Below are 16676 nucleotides of genomic sequence, written 5' to 3' on the forward strand. Positions count from 1 at the left end.
AAATTTTAAGAAATTTTTCTACTGATACTTAGATAAAAAATTAAAGTAAGGACAGGTCCTTAGTGCATGAGCTGGCTTTTTTGGAGCCTGGGGCCTATGCAGGGACACTTTGCTCAGCCTGAGTGAAGGGAGGAGGGGACTGGACCTGCCTCAACTGAATCTACCAGGCTGAACTGAATCCCCAGGGGAGTCCTTGCCCTGGAGGGGATGGGAATGGGGGGTGGGCTGGGGGAAGGGCGGGGTGGGTGGGAGGAGGGAGGACAGGGGAATCTGTGGCTGATATGTAAAATTAAATTAAATTATAAAATAAAAAAATTAAAGTAATTTTAAAAAAAGTAAGTGTGCATGTGTGCTTTACATTTATGTGTACATGTGTTCTGGTGTCCATAAAGGCCAAAGAGGGTATCAGATCCTTTGGAGCTGGAGTTACAGGCAGTTGTGAGCTGTCTAATGTAGGTGCTGGCATTTGAACTCAGATCCTCTACAAGAACAGCGAGCATGCTTAACCAGTGAGACATCTCTCTAGTCTTATGACATAGATTCTTTTGTTTCTAGTACTCTTTTGGATCTGTATGTTGGTATAGGAGACCTAGTTGCTTTGATGACTAGTCATCAACTCAGCCTAATCCCTAGTCTGCTACATGATCCTAGCATAGTGTCACTGCTAAGAGTTCTGTAGACTTTAAAGTAGTTAAGGTATTTGGGCAAGGCTCTTCACATTTATGCAGTTACTCACTCTCTTTCCTTTCTGCACGTCCATCCCAAATGTGGCTTTATGGTCTCCAAGTTTAACATATCTCCATCTCTCCCTCCTTTCCACAAGTATATGTAATTTCTTTTCCTACTGACTTGACATATTTATTTAGGCCAGGATTGATTGAATCCTTCCTTTCCTTAACCACTCCAACTGTGTATTCATATATAGACATACACACATATTCACACACACATATTCACACATATACACAAACATGCATGTACACACACACACACACACACACACACACACACACACACACACACACACACACACACAGAGGCACCATCTATGATAGAACCTATGGGATTTTGTGAACCATGAGCACCCAGACTATTCTATAGGCTTCTTTGTAAAGTTGTACATACAATAAAAAAATGAAACCTGGATTCTTTTTTTTTTCTTTTGTTTTTGTATTCTTTATTGTGGCTATAAAACAACATCAAGTTCAGTGATTATGACAGGGACTGGGGAAAAAATCATGCAAACCTAAAATATTTGCTAGCTGCCTTTTTTTTTTTTAATTTATTTTGCAATACAATTCAGTTCTACATATCAGCCACGGATTCCCTTGTTCTCCCCCCTCCCGTCCCCCTCACCTTCCCCCCAACCCCCCCCCCCCATTCCCATCTCCTCCAGGGCAAAGCCTTCCCCACAGACTGAGGTCAACCTGGTAGACTCAGTCCAGGTAGGTCTAGTCCCCTCCTCCCAGGCCGAGCCAAACAATCCTGCATAGGCCCCAGGTTTCAAACAGCCAACTCATGCAATGAGCACAAGATCTGGTCCCACTGCCTGGATGCCTCCCAAACAGATCAAGCCAATCAACTGTCTCACCCATTCGGAGGGCCTGATCCAGTTGGTGACCCCTCAGCCATTGGTTCATAGTTCATGTGTTTCCATTCATTTGGCTATTTGTCCCTGTGCTTTATCCAACCTTGGTCTCAACAATTCTCGCTCATATAAACCCTCCTCATTCTCGCTAATTGGACTCCCAGAGATCCACCCAGGGCCTAGTCATGGATCTCTGCATCCAGATCCCTCAGTAGTTGGATGAGGTTTCTAGCACAACAATTAGGGTGTTTGGCCATCCCATCACCAGAGTAGGTCAGTTCGGGCAGTCTCTCGACCATTGCCAGCAGTCTGTTGTGTGGGTATCTTTGTGGATTTCTGTGGGCCTCTCTAGCACTTTGCTTCTTCCTATTCTCATGTGGTCTTCATTTACCATGGTCTCCTATTCCTTGAAACCTGGATTCTTATGCAGACTCTAAAGTGATTTGTTGGATGCAAATTTGGTGTGTGTTTGTGTTCATAATAAAATACAGTCTCAGGAAGAACTGACAGATTTGAGAAGCAAATAGACTAAAATAAGGAAAAGATTTATTTAAAGCCTACAAAGTACATATTTTTAAATTAAAAACTAAGGATATCCTAATGGGAAATTGGACAATAGAGGAAATGTGATAGTAAATCAGGGAATTAGCTTCATGAACATTTCCTACATGCACTGAAACGGTGAGGAAAGCAGAGATGGAGGTAAAGTCAGAGGCAACCAATAGAAATAAAGTAATGGGAAATTATCTTTTATTTATCCTCTTTCTTTTTTATTCCTTCCTCTTTTTTTGGAGGGGAGTGGTGGGGGATAGAATCTAGTACTTGGTATGTGCATAGCATATGCTGTGCTATAGAGCATACCTCCTGTTCCCAAGAATTCCTTTTCTAAACTGAACAGTGGTGGTGGTGGGGGGGAGGGTTGGTTGTATCTGAAAATCAGGAGAATTCACCATCCAAGCAAAATATAAGAAAAGAGATCACTCTACCTTGGTAGGGGCTTAAAAGGACACAGGAAAGACTCTAACAAATATCAAAGCAAGATGGGCGTAAAAGCAGCACCCAGCAGCAGAACCATTGACCTAGAAACCAGAAGGCTGTGGCTGCAGGTAATGCAAGGATGTGCTAGATCAAATCTTCAGTGCTCTGAGGTTAAAAAAAAAAGTAAGGGCAAGTTGCTTCTTTGTACATGGGTCATAAGAAATGCTTTCAAACTTCAAGAAAAGTGAAAACAACTTCTTAGACAATTGTTCAAAGTAACAAATTAGTAAGTTGGTAGCGGTCACTAAGAGAAAAATGAAAAGAACTCAAGGAAAGAGGACCTCTTAAATGGAGCAACACTGACCATTCACATAGGTTTCATAGATACATGTATACTTATACATGAAAGTGGAAAGCTAAAACATTTCAGAGAGGTGAATGATGTCATTAAAACAGTTAAAAGTAGATGATGTGGTTTATACCGCAAATAAAATTACCAAGATAAAGAGACAACTGAATTTATCCCATGCCATCTGTGTGTAAAATTATTTTTCACTTTGATAAGTAGGTAAACAATGATATGTGATATTTTAAGACAATTTCAAGTTAATACACAGTCAAAAACAAATAGAGCTACAGATTTTATGAGCAAACCACTAAATATTATAGTCTTTTGGAAAAGATGAGCAATATTAGGAGATACAGCCAACTCATGAAAAACTGAAACAACACAAAGTGACAGAAAGAAAAAAATTTAGAAGTTGTGATCATAAATGTCAACTCCCTGCTTTCCACTGGGACTATCATGACACATTCTACCTGTCCTCAGTCAGCCACCATCTTCTCTCCTCATTTAATTCCTTGAGCCCCTATTGACCCTAAAGTATTTGGGACCAGAAAGCATTTCAAATTCTGAAGTTACTTATTTATTTATATTGGGGAATATTTGTATAGGTTTTACTGGTTGACCATATCTAATCCCCAAACCCCAAATCTGAAGTGTTCAACAATCCATAGCTTTTTGAATGGATGATTGTAAATTTTTTGGATTTTGCTGGGCAGTGGTGGCACATGCCTTGAATCCTAACACTCAGGAAGCAGAGGTTGGCAGATCTCTGTGAGTTCAAGGCCAGCCTGGTTTACGGAGAAAGTTCCAGGACAGCCAGGCTACATGGAGAAACTCTGTCTTATAAAAACAAAAGTAAATAAATAAACACATAAATAAACAGACAGACAGACAGACAGACAGACAGATAGATAGATAGATAGATAGATAAATAAAATTTTGGATTTTGGTTTGGGATTTTCCAATTATGGATGTTCAACATGTATCAAGAATTTTTCTTTAGGAATTACCATGTGTATTTTTTTCTTCCTTTTCCCTTAACTTTCCTAGACCAAACACGTGCAGCTCTAGTTGATGTGTTTCAACTTTTCTCTCTCAGCCTCTTCTCTCTGTCCAAGCAGTGCTCAATGGTATGCCTTCCTTCCTATGATTTCTTGCATATGTGGTCTGATGTCTAGCTCTGTTCTCATTATTGTCTTGTTCAGTACTCTTCAAGAAGGTTTTTTCATCAGCAGAAGAAAACTGAGATGTTCTATCATGGTCCACACGCATGCCTTTCCTGATTGGGACTCACCTGTCAGTTCTCTGAATTCATCTCTTGCTTTGTTTCCGCTATGGCCTAGTCATCTGAAAAACTCTATCTTGGTTCAAATCTTGTCTCTACCAACTATGTGTGTCCTTGAACAACTTACTGAAGCTTCCCGGGCTTCATTCCCTCGTTGATGAGATGAGGCTATTCAAAGTCCACTGAGAGGATTTGGGTGAGCCATAAATGAATCCGTGCTGGTGACTCACTTGAGAAAGCATCTGTTGAGGTTTCTTAACCCAACTCCTCTAGTGTGCCATCTTCTTGCTCTCTTTCAGTCTTGGAGAATATGGTTCTTTGTCCTTTTCCTCCCGACATCGTTCCTGTCTCCCCTTCTACTTCCCTGGTTAGAAAATTGCCATTCACCCTCAAGGTCTGCTCACCTAGGACCTCTGCTGTTCTGTCTTTCTGAATTTCCCTGTGTCCATACATGTGCCAGACCAGATGCTGGATGCCCTCTCTGAGCTTCTGCTCATGCTTTTATTGTAGCCAGTTTGTTTTTGTTTCTTTGACTTGGCTTTGCTTCTGGGCTGTGACCAACTCTGGGATGCAGGTAGGGAGAGCTAGGAATTAAGTCTGTTCCATTTCTTTCTTTTACTCTATCAGTTGCATGAAGTTTGGTATTTAATATTTGTTAATGAAATTAATACATAATAAAGAATACATGCATCCAGAGCACACCAGAATAAATATAATTTTCTAAAAAATATAGGAAGATATAGCTAAGATTATTTATCAATTAGTCATTAAAATGATATTGTCTTGCATGTTGAATTGGGATTTGGGGGGGGTTGCTATGGTTGAAGCACAGGACCATTGAATTGTTCTGCTACTTTGCCCTTATGTAACAATGATGAAAGAAAAACAGGCCAGGAATTTGAGAGGAGATTGCATGGGAAGGGTTTCGGTGAGGAAAGGGAAGAGGGAAGTGATGCAATTATATTATAATTTCAAACAATAAAAATTATTATAAAATGGGTAATATCCATTGCTATGAGCTCATTCATTGGTAATAGGAGAATAAACATAACTTAGTACCATATATGAAAATTCTTTAAAATGTTCCTTTCTTTTGCCCCATGAATTATATTTCTAAACATGATATAAAGGGAACACTTGAAAATGCAGACAAATATTTAGGTATGCAAATACTCACTATGACATTATTTATAAAGCTATGAAATATAAAGTGATGGAACTGTGGTATAACATTTTGATTTAAAAAGACTGATAACATTGAAATGTTGTAGTAGTTGGGAGGATAAAAGCAGATTATGAAATATATTCACAACTATTTAGAGATTAATGAGAAAAACCCTTTATAGAGAACAGATTGCAAAGCAGTGTTTATTTGGTTGTATTGAAGTGACAGGAGGAGTGTGTATGTCTCTCTTCCCTTTCCTCCTTCCTCCCATTCCTTTCTCCATCCCTTCTTCCCTCTGTCCTTCCAACAATGAGGACATCAGGTAGACTAAGCACTTGCCCTTCTACTAAGTATAAATCTTGTTTTTATATATTATTATATATTGTTCAAATTCTTTACATTTGCAAATTTATCATTTAATACTGGATAAAGTCTTTAGAATGAAGATTCTCATTATAGGAGTCATAGTTGTTTGATAGGAATAAATCGAATTTCTGAGTTGCTTATAAGCACATAGAGGGCACAGGCCCCCATTTTGTATTCAGCCTATGTGTGATCAGTCAGTACTGTAGGGCTTATGTAGGGTCACCCTCCACATAACTTGTGCTGGTTATTTTAAAAGCCTTTAAAACAGCTAGCAATAAAGTGTGAACCAGTCACAAGACAAGCAGGGTGGCACCTCAGCACTTTGAGAGGTGGAAATAGGAACACTAGGAAGTGGGAGCCAGCCTGGGCTACACAGTGAGACTCTTGCTCCCCTAAAGCCAAGTAAGTGGGGTTTACCTGGCAATGAATGATCTCTGAACAACAGGATAGTCTCAGTGCAAAGTGAGGTAGCAGAAAATGAAGACCTTAGCTACAAAATGAAATGCCCATTTATCTATTCTATCCACAGTGCAAGTTAATCACCATCCCCCAGATTTCTATTTGCTTTTCCAAAAAAGAAATGTTCACACAGTTTAAGAAATAATAACAACAAAAATCACTGTCACGTCAGTTCATTTAAATGCATTGTCCCAAGTGGTGCAATTATACCTGAATGTTTTCAAGGCTGTCTAAAATTATGCCTCTGTGAAAAATAGACTGTTAATAATGTACAGCAATTGCTCTTAACTGCATGAAAATATCTTTTTGTTTGGCTACACCCAAACAGCTCTTGAGTTGACTGCACCATGACATAGTGAATTTCAAACTAAATAAATTAAAATTACCATGTACATTCCACTGCATGTCAAAACAGGAAAAGCCATAGCATTTGATGTGAAGTAAGATGAGAATGGTAATAAAGAGAAAATAAGAAGCTGCTTACAGTTACTTGGAATAAGAAATCAGGGTCAATGATTTTTAGTACAGATGTACCTCTCTTTTAGGAAATATGTTCAAAAACAAGATTTACAAAGCAGATGTATTTGGCAGTAATTATACTGTCATAAGATTCTTTAGTTTCAAAAGGGTGTATTTCAAGGTTCAGTGTGCTTATTGCTGTTAAGATCTTGACATAAATTGGAGGAATTTACAGCTAAGATATTGGGTGCCACTGCCAATTACAGCTGACCAAAATGAAGATAGTCTGTTTTTATGTGTAACAAGAAATGAAAGAGGGCATCTAATTTGATTTCTAAAAATTCCTTATTGGCGATGTTTTGAGATTTAGCCAGTAGATAAAAGAAGGCCCACCTGGAGCTTGTTAGTTTATCCCTTTATGCTTATTCTCTGAATATGACTATTTAAAACAAGCAGACCATTTTCCCTAGCCATTATGCTGACAAGTTCTGAGATTTTAGAGTCATTAAAAATAATTCTCTGTCCTCTAAGATAAATTTATTTAAGAGAAGTCACTTGTCCCATTTAATACAGGTTGAAACAATCTCCATTATAAGATGTGAATACTAAACGTTGCTCTCATTTATCGTTTGGAGTTCCAGTCATTATGCTAACTGCTTTTCATAGCTTCCTAACTTAATCCTAGGTTTTCATGTCTTTAGCAAACAATTTATTATTCAGGGCTTAGAGCATACTTGAGACTATGTAAAGTATTGTAGATTTAACACATTGAAGTAGCCCCTGGCCCTTGTATACCATGCATTCTAGATGGTATGCAAAGTCACTAAGAAAATAATACATAGGCTACGATGTGGTGGATGGCAGCAATGGAAGACATCAGGAAGGAGGAGTCAAGCTTTTAACAGGGTTGATTAGGGAAAGCCTTCTAGAGGAGATGACGTGTGAACAGATGAGAAGATGCCTAAGGTCGAAGCTGTTGGAATTTTCTGGGAGAAGAGCATTGTGATTAGAAGAAAAGACAACTGCCGAGGCCCATACCTGGCTTCTCTGAGGCAGAGCAAGAAGCAGAGTAGGGCAAGGACAAGGGGAAAGAATTAGAGTCATAGGGGATGAGTTCTAAGAGGCAGCAGAGTAGAAGGACCAGATCACTTTGGCCCTTGAGGCTATCAGGAAGCTTTCAGCTTCTTACTTTGAGAGAGATGATAAGCCCTGGGAAGATTTTACAGGATAGTGGTATGGTCATACTAATATCTTGAAAGGATCCTGAAGCAAAACAAACTTCTCTGACACAAATGCTCTTGCCCAGTTTCACTGAAAGAAACAGGTTCAGAGGCAAGAATTGATTTACCATTTACTAATGAGTTATTGGGACTGAAATTTTAGTGCAGGTCTGAGAAATTTTACAGTTTGTGCACCCCCCCCCCAACTTAACTACACAATTTCACAGTTCAAAACAGGTTCTGGCCTTGGAAGGCGAAAGTGACTTTCTTATAGTCCTAAGTGACCCTCTTCCTTTCAACTCTCCCCTGGAGTTCTTTGGCCTTGGTGGCAAGGTCACCATGTTGCGTAGCTCTTGAGGAAACCACTTGTAGCATATGTTCATAAATGTAGTCTGTGAAGATGTTACTGTCTAGCCAGGTGGCCATATGTAATGTCCTAGCTCTCTAATGAGGTTGAAGAGCTTTGTAGATGGCTTTGAACTATAGTTAGGCCTTAGCAGAATCTCTGGCCATGTATTTGTACTAGCCCCATTTTGATGTATGTTTCCATTTCCCTTACCCCTGACATATATTCTATCAGCTACCTCTGCCACCATTTCCTGTCTGTCAACGTCTTAGTGCAACAGTATTACATGCAGGGATGTAAGTGACAATCAAGTGGAGATTTCTTTGGTCCTCAGGTATGAGAGGAAGCCTGAGGGAGTGCAGGATGTGAGTAGCCATGCATGACTTCTGATTAGAGGAATCAAATCACATTTTATTTGATGAATATCAAATGGAAAGAAATGAGAAAGGGTGCTAACAGTCATCAAAACTACTGCTTGGTTTAATTTAGGCTCAACCAGTTTTTTTTTGCAATTTTAATTTTTTTATTTTTGTTTTGTTTTGTTTGTAAGCCTTAGAGCCTAAGGCTTAGGCTCTTGAGGCCTTGTGTATGCTGAAACTCATTTTTAAAGAGTTTATTTGAAAGACATTACTTAGACTTCAATGATTTGATATGTAAGAGAATAGCCTGAGACCCCAAGCTTTAAAATGACATTTTGATTCAGCATTACTTGACTAGATGACTCTAATGAAAGGAAAGCTTGTCAAGCTGCTTCCCACTGCATGTTTCAGAATTCTGCACAGGTACTTCACTACCCTAGAACAGCATGTCATTCCTTCTTTTAGTCTTATGATGCTAGTTACAAAACCAGAATCAGTATCCTTTCTTTGTTTTTGTTTGTTTGCTTGTTTTTGTTTTTTTTTGAGACAGTTTCTCTGTGTAATAGTTCTGGCTGTCTGGAAACTCTCTTTGTAGACCAAGCTGGCTTCGAACTCACAGAAATCTGCCTGCCTCTGCTTCTCAAGTGCTGGGATTAAAGGCGTATGACACCACCTCCCGGCTTCAGTATCCTTTCTAATATTAACTAAATCATACTGTTATTAACACAATATTAAATTATAGAAAATGGTAGTGCTAGGAATGTAATACAGTGTTGGTAAAGACAAAGGTAACTTGACATTGGAATATTTAAGATAGTTGATATTCATCAGTGAGATAAAGAACAATATAGTTAGTAGGTAATTTTTTAAGATTATTTTATTTTTTGTAATTATGTGTGCTTGTGTGTGTTTGTGTGCATGCGTGCAGTGCTCATGGAAGCCAGAAGAGGGCATCAGATCACATGGAGCTGGAGTTATAGGCAGCTTCATGGGTGCTAGGAACTACATTTGGTTCCCCTGCCAGAGCAGTACATGCTTTTAACTGATGAACTCCCTGGTTGGTAGTTTTTGAAGTATATTATTGTTTCTCCTTAGTGACTGGACAGGAAGTGATGAGGTGAGATGTTGGTATAAGGTCTCATTTTAGGTTCTCTGGAATTTTATGAGAGGACTGGCTGTGATTGGTGGAAACTAGACATTTGTTTCTGTGGCTATGCAAAACCAAAGTGGAGTTTGCAGAAGTCGATTGGCAGTTCTTTAATAGGTTAAAAATTGATTACTATGTAGCCAAGACATTGCTTTCCTGAGTACAAGCTGAAACCAGGTGCCCAGATTGGCATGGTGCCATGTATCTGTAATCCCAGTACTTGGAAAGCTGAGGTAGTAGGATTAGCATGAGTTAGAGAATTGCTTGGACTACAAAGTAGATTCAAATCTAGCCTGGGTTAAGTAGCAAAACTCTATCTCAAAGAAAGTAAGAAAAAAACAAAGAAAGTATTCAAACAAAATCTTGTACACAAATATTAATGGCAGCACTGTTTATCATAGCAAAGGGCAGCAGCAATCTAGATATCCATGACTACACAGGTAAGAAAAATTTAGTATATTCACACAATGAGGTATTATTCCACCATAAAAAGGAATAAAGTACTTAAACATGCTACTATGTGGATGAACATTGTGTTACATGAGATAATCCAATAACAAAAGACCACATATGACTCCATTTATATGAAATATCCAAATATGAAATTGGCAAATCTGAAAAAACTGAAAGCAGATTGGGGGCTACCATGTCGGGGAGAAGGCTGGTGGGAGGGGGAAAAGAAGAGATACTTAATGGGTACGGTTTTCTTTGAGGTGATCTAATGTTTTGGAACTAGATAAAAGTAGTTGTATAGTGTTATCACCCCTTAAATGTCAGTAATAGTAAATTTCATGCTGTTTCTACTGTTCCACAATATAAAAATAGAATGTACTACTTTTGCAAAGATTTCCTAAGTGAAGTATGTTGAAGTTTGGAAAGATGATTCAAATCCTAAAGAACCGAGAAATGCAGGGCAAAATAGTAGCAGCCATCATTTAGACATCTGTGTGGCGAGCCATGGGCTTCTGGGAAGAGATTCTAGGGCAAAGACCCACTTCTTACTCTACAGCAGCCACACAGGCCATACTGTAGGGTTCTGGGCCATGCCTCTGTTTCTGCTGTACGGTGGCTTGGTTGTAAAGCCCTCACATAAAGCCATGGAATGCTGTGGGATACTGAGCTATTTAAAACAAGCATAGAGGGAACCCAACAGATATAAATTTGAGTTGCAGTGAAGCCAGGATAATTTCAGTTTATGCAGTGAAAAGGAAATAAACTTTTATGATCTGGAGGTGCTATAATAAGTTTAGTTGAAGGTATATGGGAAGTTTCTAGCTACTGCTATGCATGTTTTTCCTTGCTTCCTTGTTTCCTTGCTTCCTTCCTTGCTTCCTTCCTTCCTTCCTTCCTTCCTTCCTTCCTTTCTGTTGTGGGATTATGTCACTTACTCCTTTTCATGCTGTGTTCTACTTTCAAATACGTTGAATTTTAGATAGTGAAAGGGACATTTTCTTATTGCAGAAACCCAGAAAAATTAAAAATATATTTTATAAAAAGGAAGAAATCAGAGATAATGTACTTGAAGTTTTGGCATGTATGTGTCCCATGATCATTTTTTTCCCATTATTATATATTAATCTATATCTTGGGTTTTATTGGGATCATTGTATGCTCATCAACAGAGCATCAACACTAGTATCATGGCTACTGGTAATTATTAATGGTATTTCATTTTATGTGTGGTCATTATTCCATTACTAGTGCAGTAAATGATCCAGGTCTCTTCTTGCAAGCTCTTTCCTATGTTCAGTTAGTCCTCTGTCAGGGATGCTTAGTGACTCAGAGTTTCTAAAATTGTGTTGACTAATTTCAGTTTTCCAGATGGAGGTTGATGAAATATCTTAGTCCATTTTTCTGTTTCTATAACAAAATACCTGAGACTTAGTAGTTCACAAAGAAGCATGTTTTGCTCAGACTTCTGGAGGTTGGGAAATCTAAGAATGTGATGATGCTATGAGATAAAGGCTTTCTTTTATTATATCATAATATGGCAGATAGTACCACAACATGGCAGAGCAACCATGCTAGCTCAGGGTTTTGTTCCTCCTTTTATGATGCCGATAATGTCTTCTTGGTAGCCCATCCTCATGAGCTTATCTAACCTTAATTCCTTCTCCAAATACCAGTAGCTTAAATTTGGAGATTTAAAATTTCAACCCATGAATTTACAAACCATAGCATGGGCTGCAAAGAGAGAAGAGATCCATACAAACTCAGCTCAAGGCTGGGAGTCATTGACAGAGTTCTTGCCTAGCATATATAAGGAACTGGCTTTTCTCCCTAGCTCTGCAGACACATAAAGTTCAGTTCAAATCTCATGTTCTTCAAGGAAGTTTTTTCTAAGCCTCTCTTCTAGCCATTCTATCTTCTGTCCTAGATGAAGAGTGCATTGACTAATACACAGAAGCATAGGCCTTGAGGCTGGATGGTTAGGTTCATATTTGAGCTTTTGGAAAACTGAGTGTATTAACATTTTGGTGCCTCCATATTCTCATCTGTAAAGTGAGTGCCAACCTTTTGGGTCAGGTGAGATAATCCACACCAAAAGTATCTGTAACATAGGACCTGGCATATAGCTAGCCTTCAGCAAGTGGTAAAAGTTATTGTTGCTATTGTTTCATTCATTTGGTCCTGCTAGCTTGTGACCTTGAGTGCTCATCTCGTGATTGGACAGCCAAACTATAGTATAAAGTCTGAGAAATTCAGATGCCAGTGTGCCTTTCATAGGGTTTTCCACAAATTATATCCCTTGCCAATATAGATTGGCCTGAATTACTGACACTGATAGATTCCTTTTGTTGAATTTGGCCTTCATTCAAAATACAAAAGCAAAGCAGAAAATCTCAATAGCCTGAGCTGTATGCAAAATGAACTTCCTTTGTATAGGGACAAGATCATGGATTCCAGAATAGGAAATTCCTAGTCAGGATAACCTGGCATTCACTCATTCATTCATATATTCTCATTCATATCCCCAACCCCTCCCCGATGTGTATGCATGTGTGTTTGATATAGGGTCTCTCTATGTAGCCCAGGTTGGCTTTGAACTCCTAGCATTTCTCCTGCCTCAGCCTCCCAAGCCTTCCAAGTGCACCATCATAGATATCTTTCTGAGATCCCTAAATGATAGTGATAATGATCAGAAATAGTCAAAAGAACTAAAGGCTACTAATCTGAAAGATCCAACTATAATAGAAGAACAAATAAAATCTCATTTTCCCTTGCTTATTTGGGATTCTTGAGAACTGAATTATTTCCAGTAACTCAATTTTCTTGTGGAAGTTTATTCATGTAACCTCCATGACATTTTTCATTTTAATGATTTTGATGCAGTTCTTGCTAATGTAGGCTGCACAATTTATAGTTTTCATACAGATGATATATTGAAAACAGTACAGACAGTGTGCTTGGCTTTGCATCCTCATCGTCATTAATATGTTGTTGTTGCTTAGAGTTTCAGCATTGTCAAATAATCCCAATGCCATTTGTCTTCTAAACACTCAGACAGCTGGACTCTTTCATGACTCTTCTAAGTTTTTTTTCTCATTGCCAGGGTGTATCATTTTTTTTTTTTTTTACTTTTGGCAACAGAAATGTGAACAACTTCTTTTCTTGTCTACAAAATACCCTTCTAGTTTATTGACTTGCAAATCCCATGCCCTGAGAAAACAGAAACCTAAATCAGTTACTATGTCTTTTAAGGAAGATGAATAGACATTAAACCAAGTCTTATACTTAGTGACAAATATTTTAACCTTCCAAGGACTTAACAACTAACTTCCTCATTGCAGATTATTCTCAAAGTGGACAAAATATTATTTTATTTATAAGCTGTGATGCTTATTATTTTCCATCCTAACACTGGTGTCCATCCTAACACTGCTCCTAAATTAAGTATATGAATTAAGTTAAAGCAATTGCTGGGCTGAGTAGCACAGGTCTGTAATTCCACCTAACAGGAGTATCTCAAGTTTAAGGCCTACCTAGGCTACAGAGTGAATTCAAGGATACCCTAGGCAAATTAATGAGTTACCCCATCCTGAAATAAAAATAATGATAACAGTAACAAGAGGACTAGAGTTATAGCCCAATAGTAAAAGGTTTGCCTCCCATGTGAGAGGCCTGGATTCAATCTCTAGTGCTGGAAAAGGAAGGAAAAAAATATCAAAATAACTAACAATAATCATTGTTTCCTGAGCCAGTGACAGTTTTATAAAGTAGAATTTGAACTTGCTTAATATGGAGAGAAAATATTCTTCTATGTCATTTTGTGAGTGTTGTTCTACTTTATTTTGCAGAGAAATCCTAATGAACATAACTATGGGGAAGCTCATAGAGCAGGAATTCATAACCATTGCACGTCACTACTGTGTGCCTGAAATCAGGGATCCAGATATAACTTGCTTAATTGCACAGGCACATGAAAAGTTCAAGAAAAATATGTTTGAGAATTTTGACACATTCGTTTATAAGTGTGTGTACGAAGACAGAGAAAAGTAAGCTTCTTTTTATTGATTCTAATAAATCATTAAAGTTTATGTGAACTTAAGTAGTAAGGGAATTTATGTATTTTATGCAAGTGGCAAAAAGAAAATTGACATGTCTCATCACACTGAATATTTTTAGTAAAACTATGTTAAATCCTAGGAGATAGGGGAGCTATAGGGGAGATTCTCTATCTTAAAAAGAATAGGCTGCCCTCTTGACTTTCCATTTGTTTCTAGGTGCTTTTGACTAAAATAGAGTAAATGAAGATGTTAATGATGAGGTGTCATCTTTATATTATTTTGATACTAACTAGGATTTATAAACTGTGGCTTTTATAATACACAGGGCAAAGACCTTATAAATAGACTTTCTACAGATCTAGTGGGGAGCTATTTCTTCTTAAAAACAATGAAGGTCTGTGTGATATATTTCTAATGTGAAGCTCATGTGTGTACAATTTCATTAGGTCATTAAAAAAATCTTTTCCTTTTTAAAAAGGGGTTTTATTTTTATTTATATGTATATGTATATGTATGTTGTTTCTCTGTGTGCATATGCATATCACTGCAGTGCCTGTGGAGGTCGGAAGAAGGTGCTGAATCCCCTGGAGCTGGAGTTACAGGTGGTTGTGAGTCACTGGTGTGGGTATTGAGAACCTCTGAAAGAACAGCAAACACTTTTAATCACCAAGCCATCTCTTCATCTCCAGATTATTTTTTATACACAACTTGACATAGTGATCTTATTCTGTTTTGATCTCAACATCTTTAATGCAAAGAAAGACCTTACTTTTTCCTTTTGGGTTCTAATTTTGTGTGTTCATGAAAGAACACTGGTTGACTGAGAACACAGAAGAAATTAGAAGTAACCTTTGGGCCTCCTGTAGAGAACATGACTTGATTCTGAGAAAATCAAAATGAAGATCCTAGTTGGGTTTGGGTCCAAGGAAAAGTCCATAAAAATACCCCCAAGTCATATTATACTTGTGTTGGAGGCTCTAAATGCCTGTCAAATTAGGAGATGTTTTCAAATATCAAAACCATTTTTGACTAGTGGTCAAGAATGCAGATCAATTACTTAGAGCAACACTCATGGCTACAGCTTTAATATGCTGTACTGTCATCAACCAAGAATTGGAATCTGAGTCTTGAAAGGCTTTTCTAAGCACAGTCTGGTCCCCCTGAAGTGAAAAACAATGGTGAAATGCAATATGGTGACTATTTTTCCTTACTTTCAGTTCCAATGCCAGTTTTCATACTTCCATTTTAGGATATATCTCATATATATTTTCCTTTCTATAGCATGCAATTGTTGTTATCAGAACATATAACACATAAAACCCATTTACTTTCTTTGAATACAGAAAAGGTGTATTACCCACCAAAGACATCAAAAGAATGTGCAAGTCCTCCAGGTTACCTTTGAGTGATGACCTTCTGGATAGCTTACTGTCCAGGTAAGTGAGAGGTCACCCTTTGAGGAAGACTGATTTTCATGGTTTTATTTGGGGAAACTAGCTTTTTTTTGATTGTTTATTTAAAGCTTACTATAATTACCCATTTTTAAAAGTCACTTTCACATATATTATACCAAGCAAAATTATTGCTTTTGCAAAATCATTATTGGATCCATTTGTCTACTAAATAATTTTTACATAAGAGTCCTTTGTGCTGAGTACATAGTTGAGCATATGAAACAAGTAAAATATATTGATAAATTTTTGACAGATGATTCTGATGGCTGAAAATCTTTAGACAGACATGCACATTTAAAGAATAGAAACTCAACAGCAGGAGAAATGAGAATCAGAGGGCAAGCTCTCTTTTTCTTCTGGTTGATTTGTATGGGGTCATTTAATCATGGTTCTAATCACTGTAATAAAAAATATACATGACATACCAAAAAGGTCTGCATTAATCCTTCTAGACCTAATATCAGATAATATGCCCAGAAAGTCCTTCCAGCTCCTTCTTGTACCAAACAGTCACTGTGCTGTTTATCAAGCATACACTCGTGGCTTTATTAAAACTGTTCTTTAAGTATCATCTTTCTTTAAAATTCATCTTTTTGTCCATGGCTGTCACCAGTGATGGGCAAACATTGTAAGGGTGAAGATGACTCCTAGGAAGCACCTCTGACATATGGCAAGAGCTTTGGTTTGAACAAAGACAGTTACTGTCACTGAGGCAGTCAATGCATATTTGTTTCATCGGAATTTTCTTTTCTAGATCAATTTGGGAGACTATCTTTAATTATCTTTGAAGTATTATGAAAGGAAAACTTAGTCATGATTTTCATTCTTTTAATTAATTTAGTCCTTATCATACCTGTTATGAATTATTATTTTATCTTTTGGGCATTAATGTGTGCATACACATGGGTTCCTGAGGCAAAGTAAAATGTACAACTTTTTCGGTTATGATATTACTGTAAAATTTAGGTCAGGCTTTTCAAAGCAGTAGTGCCTGGT

General features: G+C 37.7%; 1 protein-coding gene across 3 annotated transcripts in view; it reads left to right on the forward strand.

Annotated features, from left to right (window-relative positions):
- The window catches only part of Efhc2 (EF-hand domain containing 2), a 268118-nt gene that overhangs the window by 223797 nt on the left and 27645 nt on the right, over positions 1 to 16676 (forward strand). For all 3 annotated transcript variants that reach the window (XM_052736180.1, XM_052736023.1, XM_052736093.1), the window contains 2 exons: positions 14017 to 14214; positions 15570 to 15662. In XM_052736180.1, the coding sequence (XP_052592140.1) occupies positions 14017 to 14214; positions 15570 to 15662 (291 nt within the window). The remainder of the gene's footprint in view (positions 1 to 14016; positions 14215 to 15569; positions 15663 to 16676) is intronic.

Source organism: Peromyscus californicus, unplaced genomic scaffold (assembly GCF_007827085.1).
Source record: "Peromyscus californicus insignis strain IS unplaced genomic scaffold, ASM782708v3 Scaffold_10__1_contigs__length_136768540, whole genome shotgun sequence".
Taxonomy (NCBI): Eukaryota; Metazoa; Chordata; class Mammalia; order Rodentia; family Cricetidae; genus Peromyscus; species Peromyscus californicus.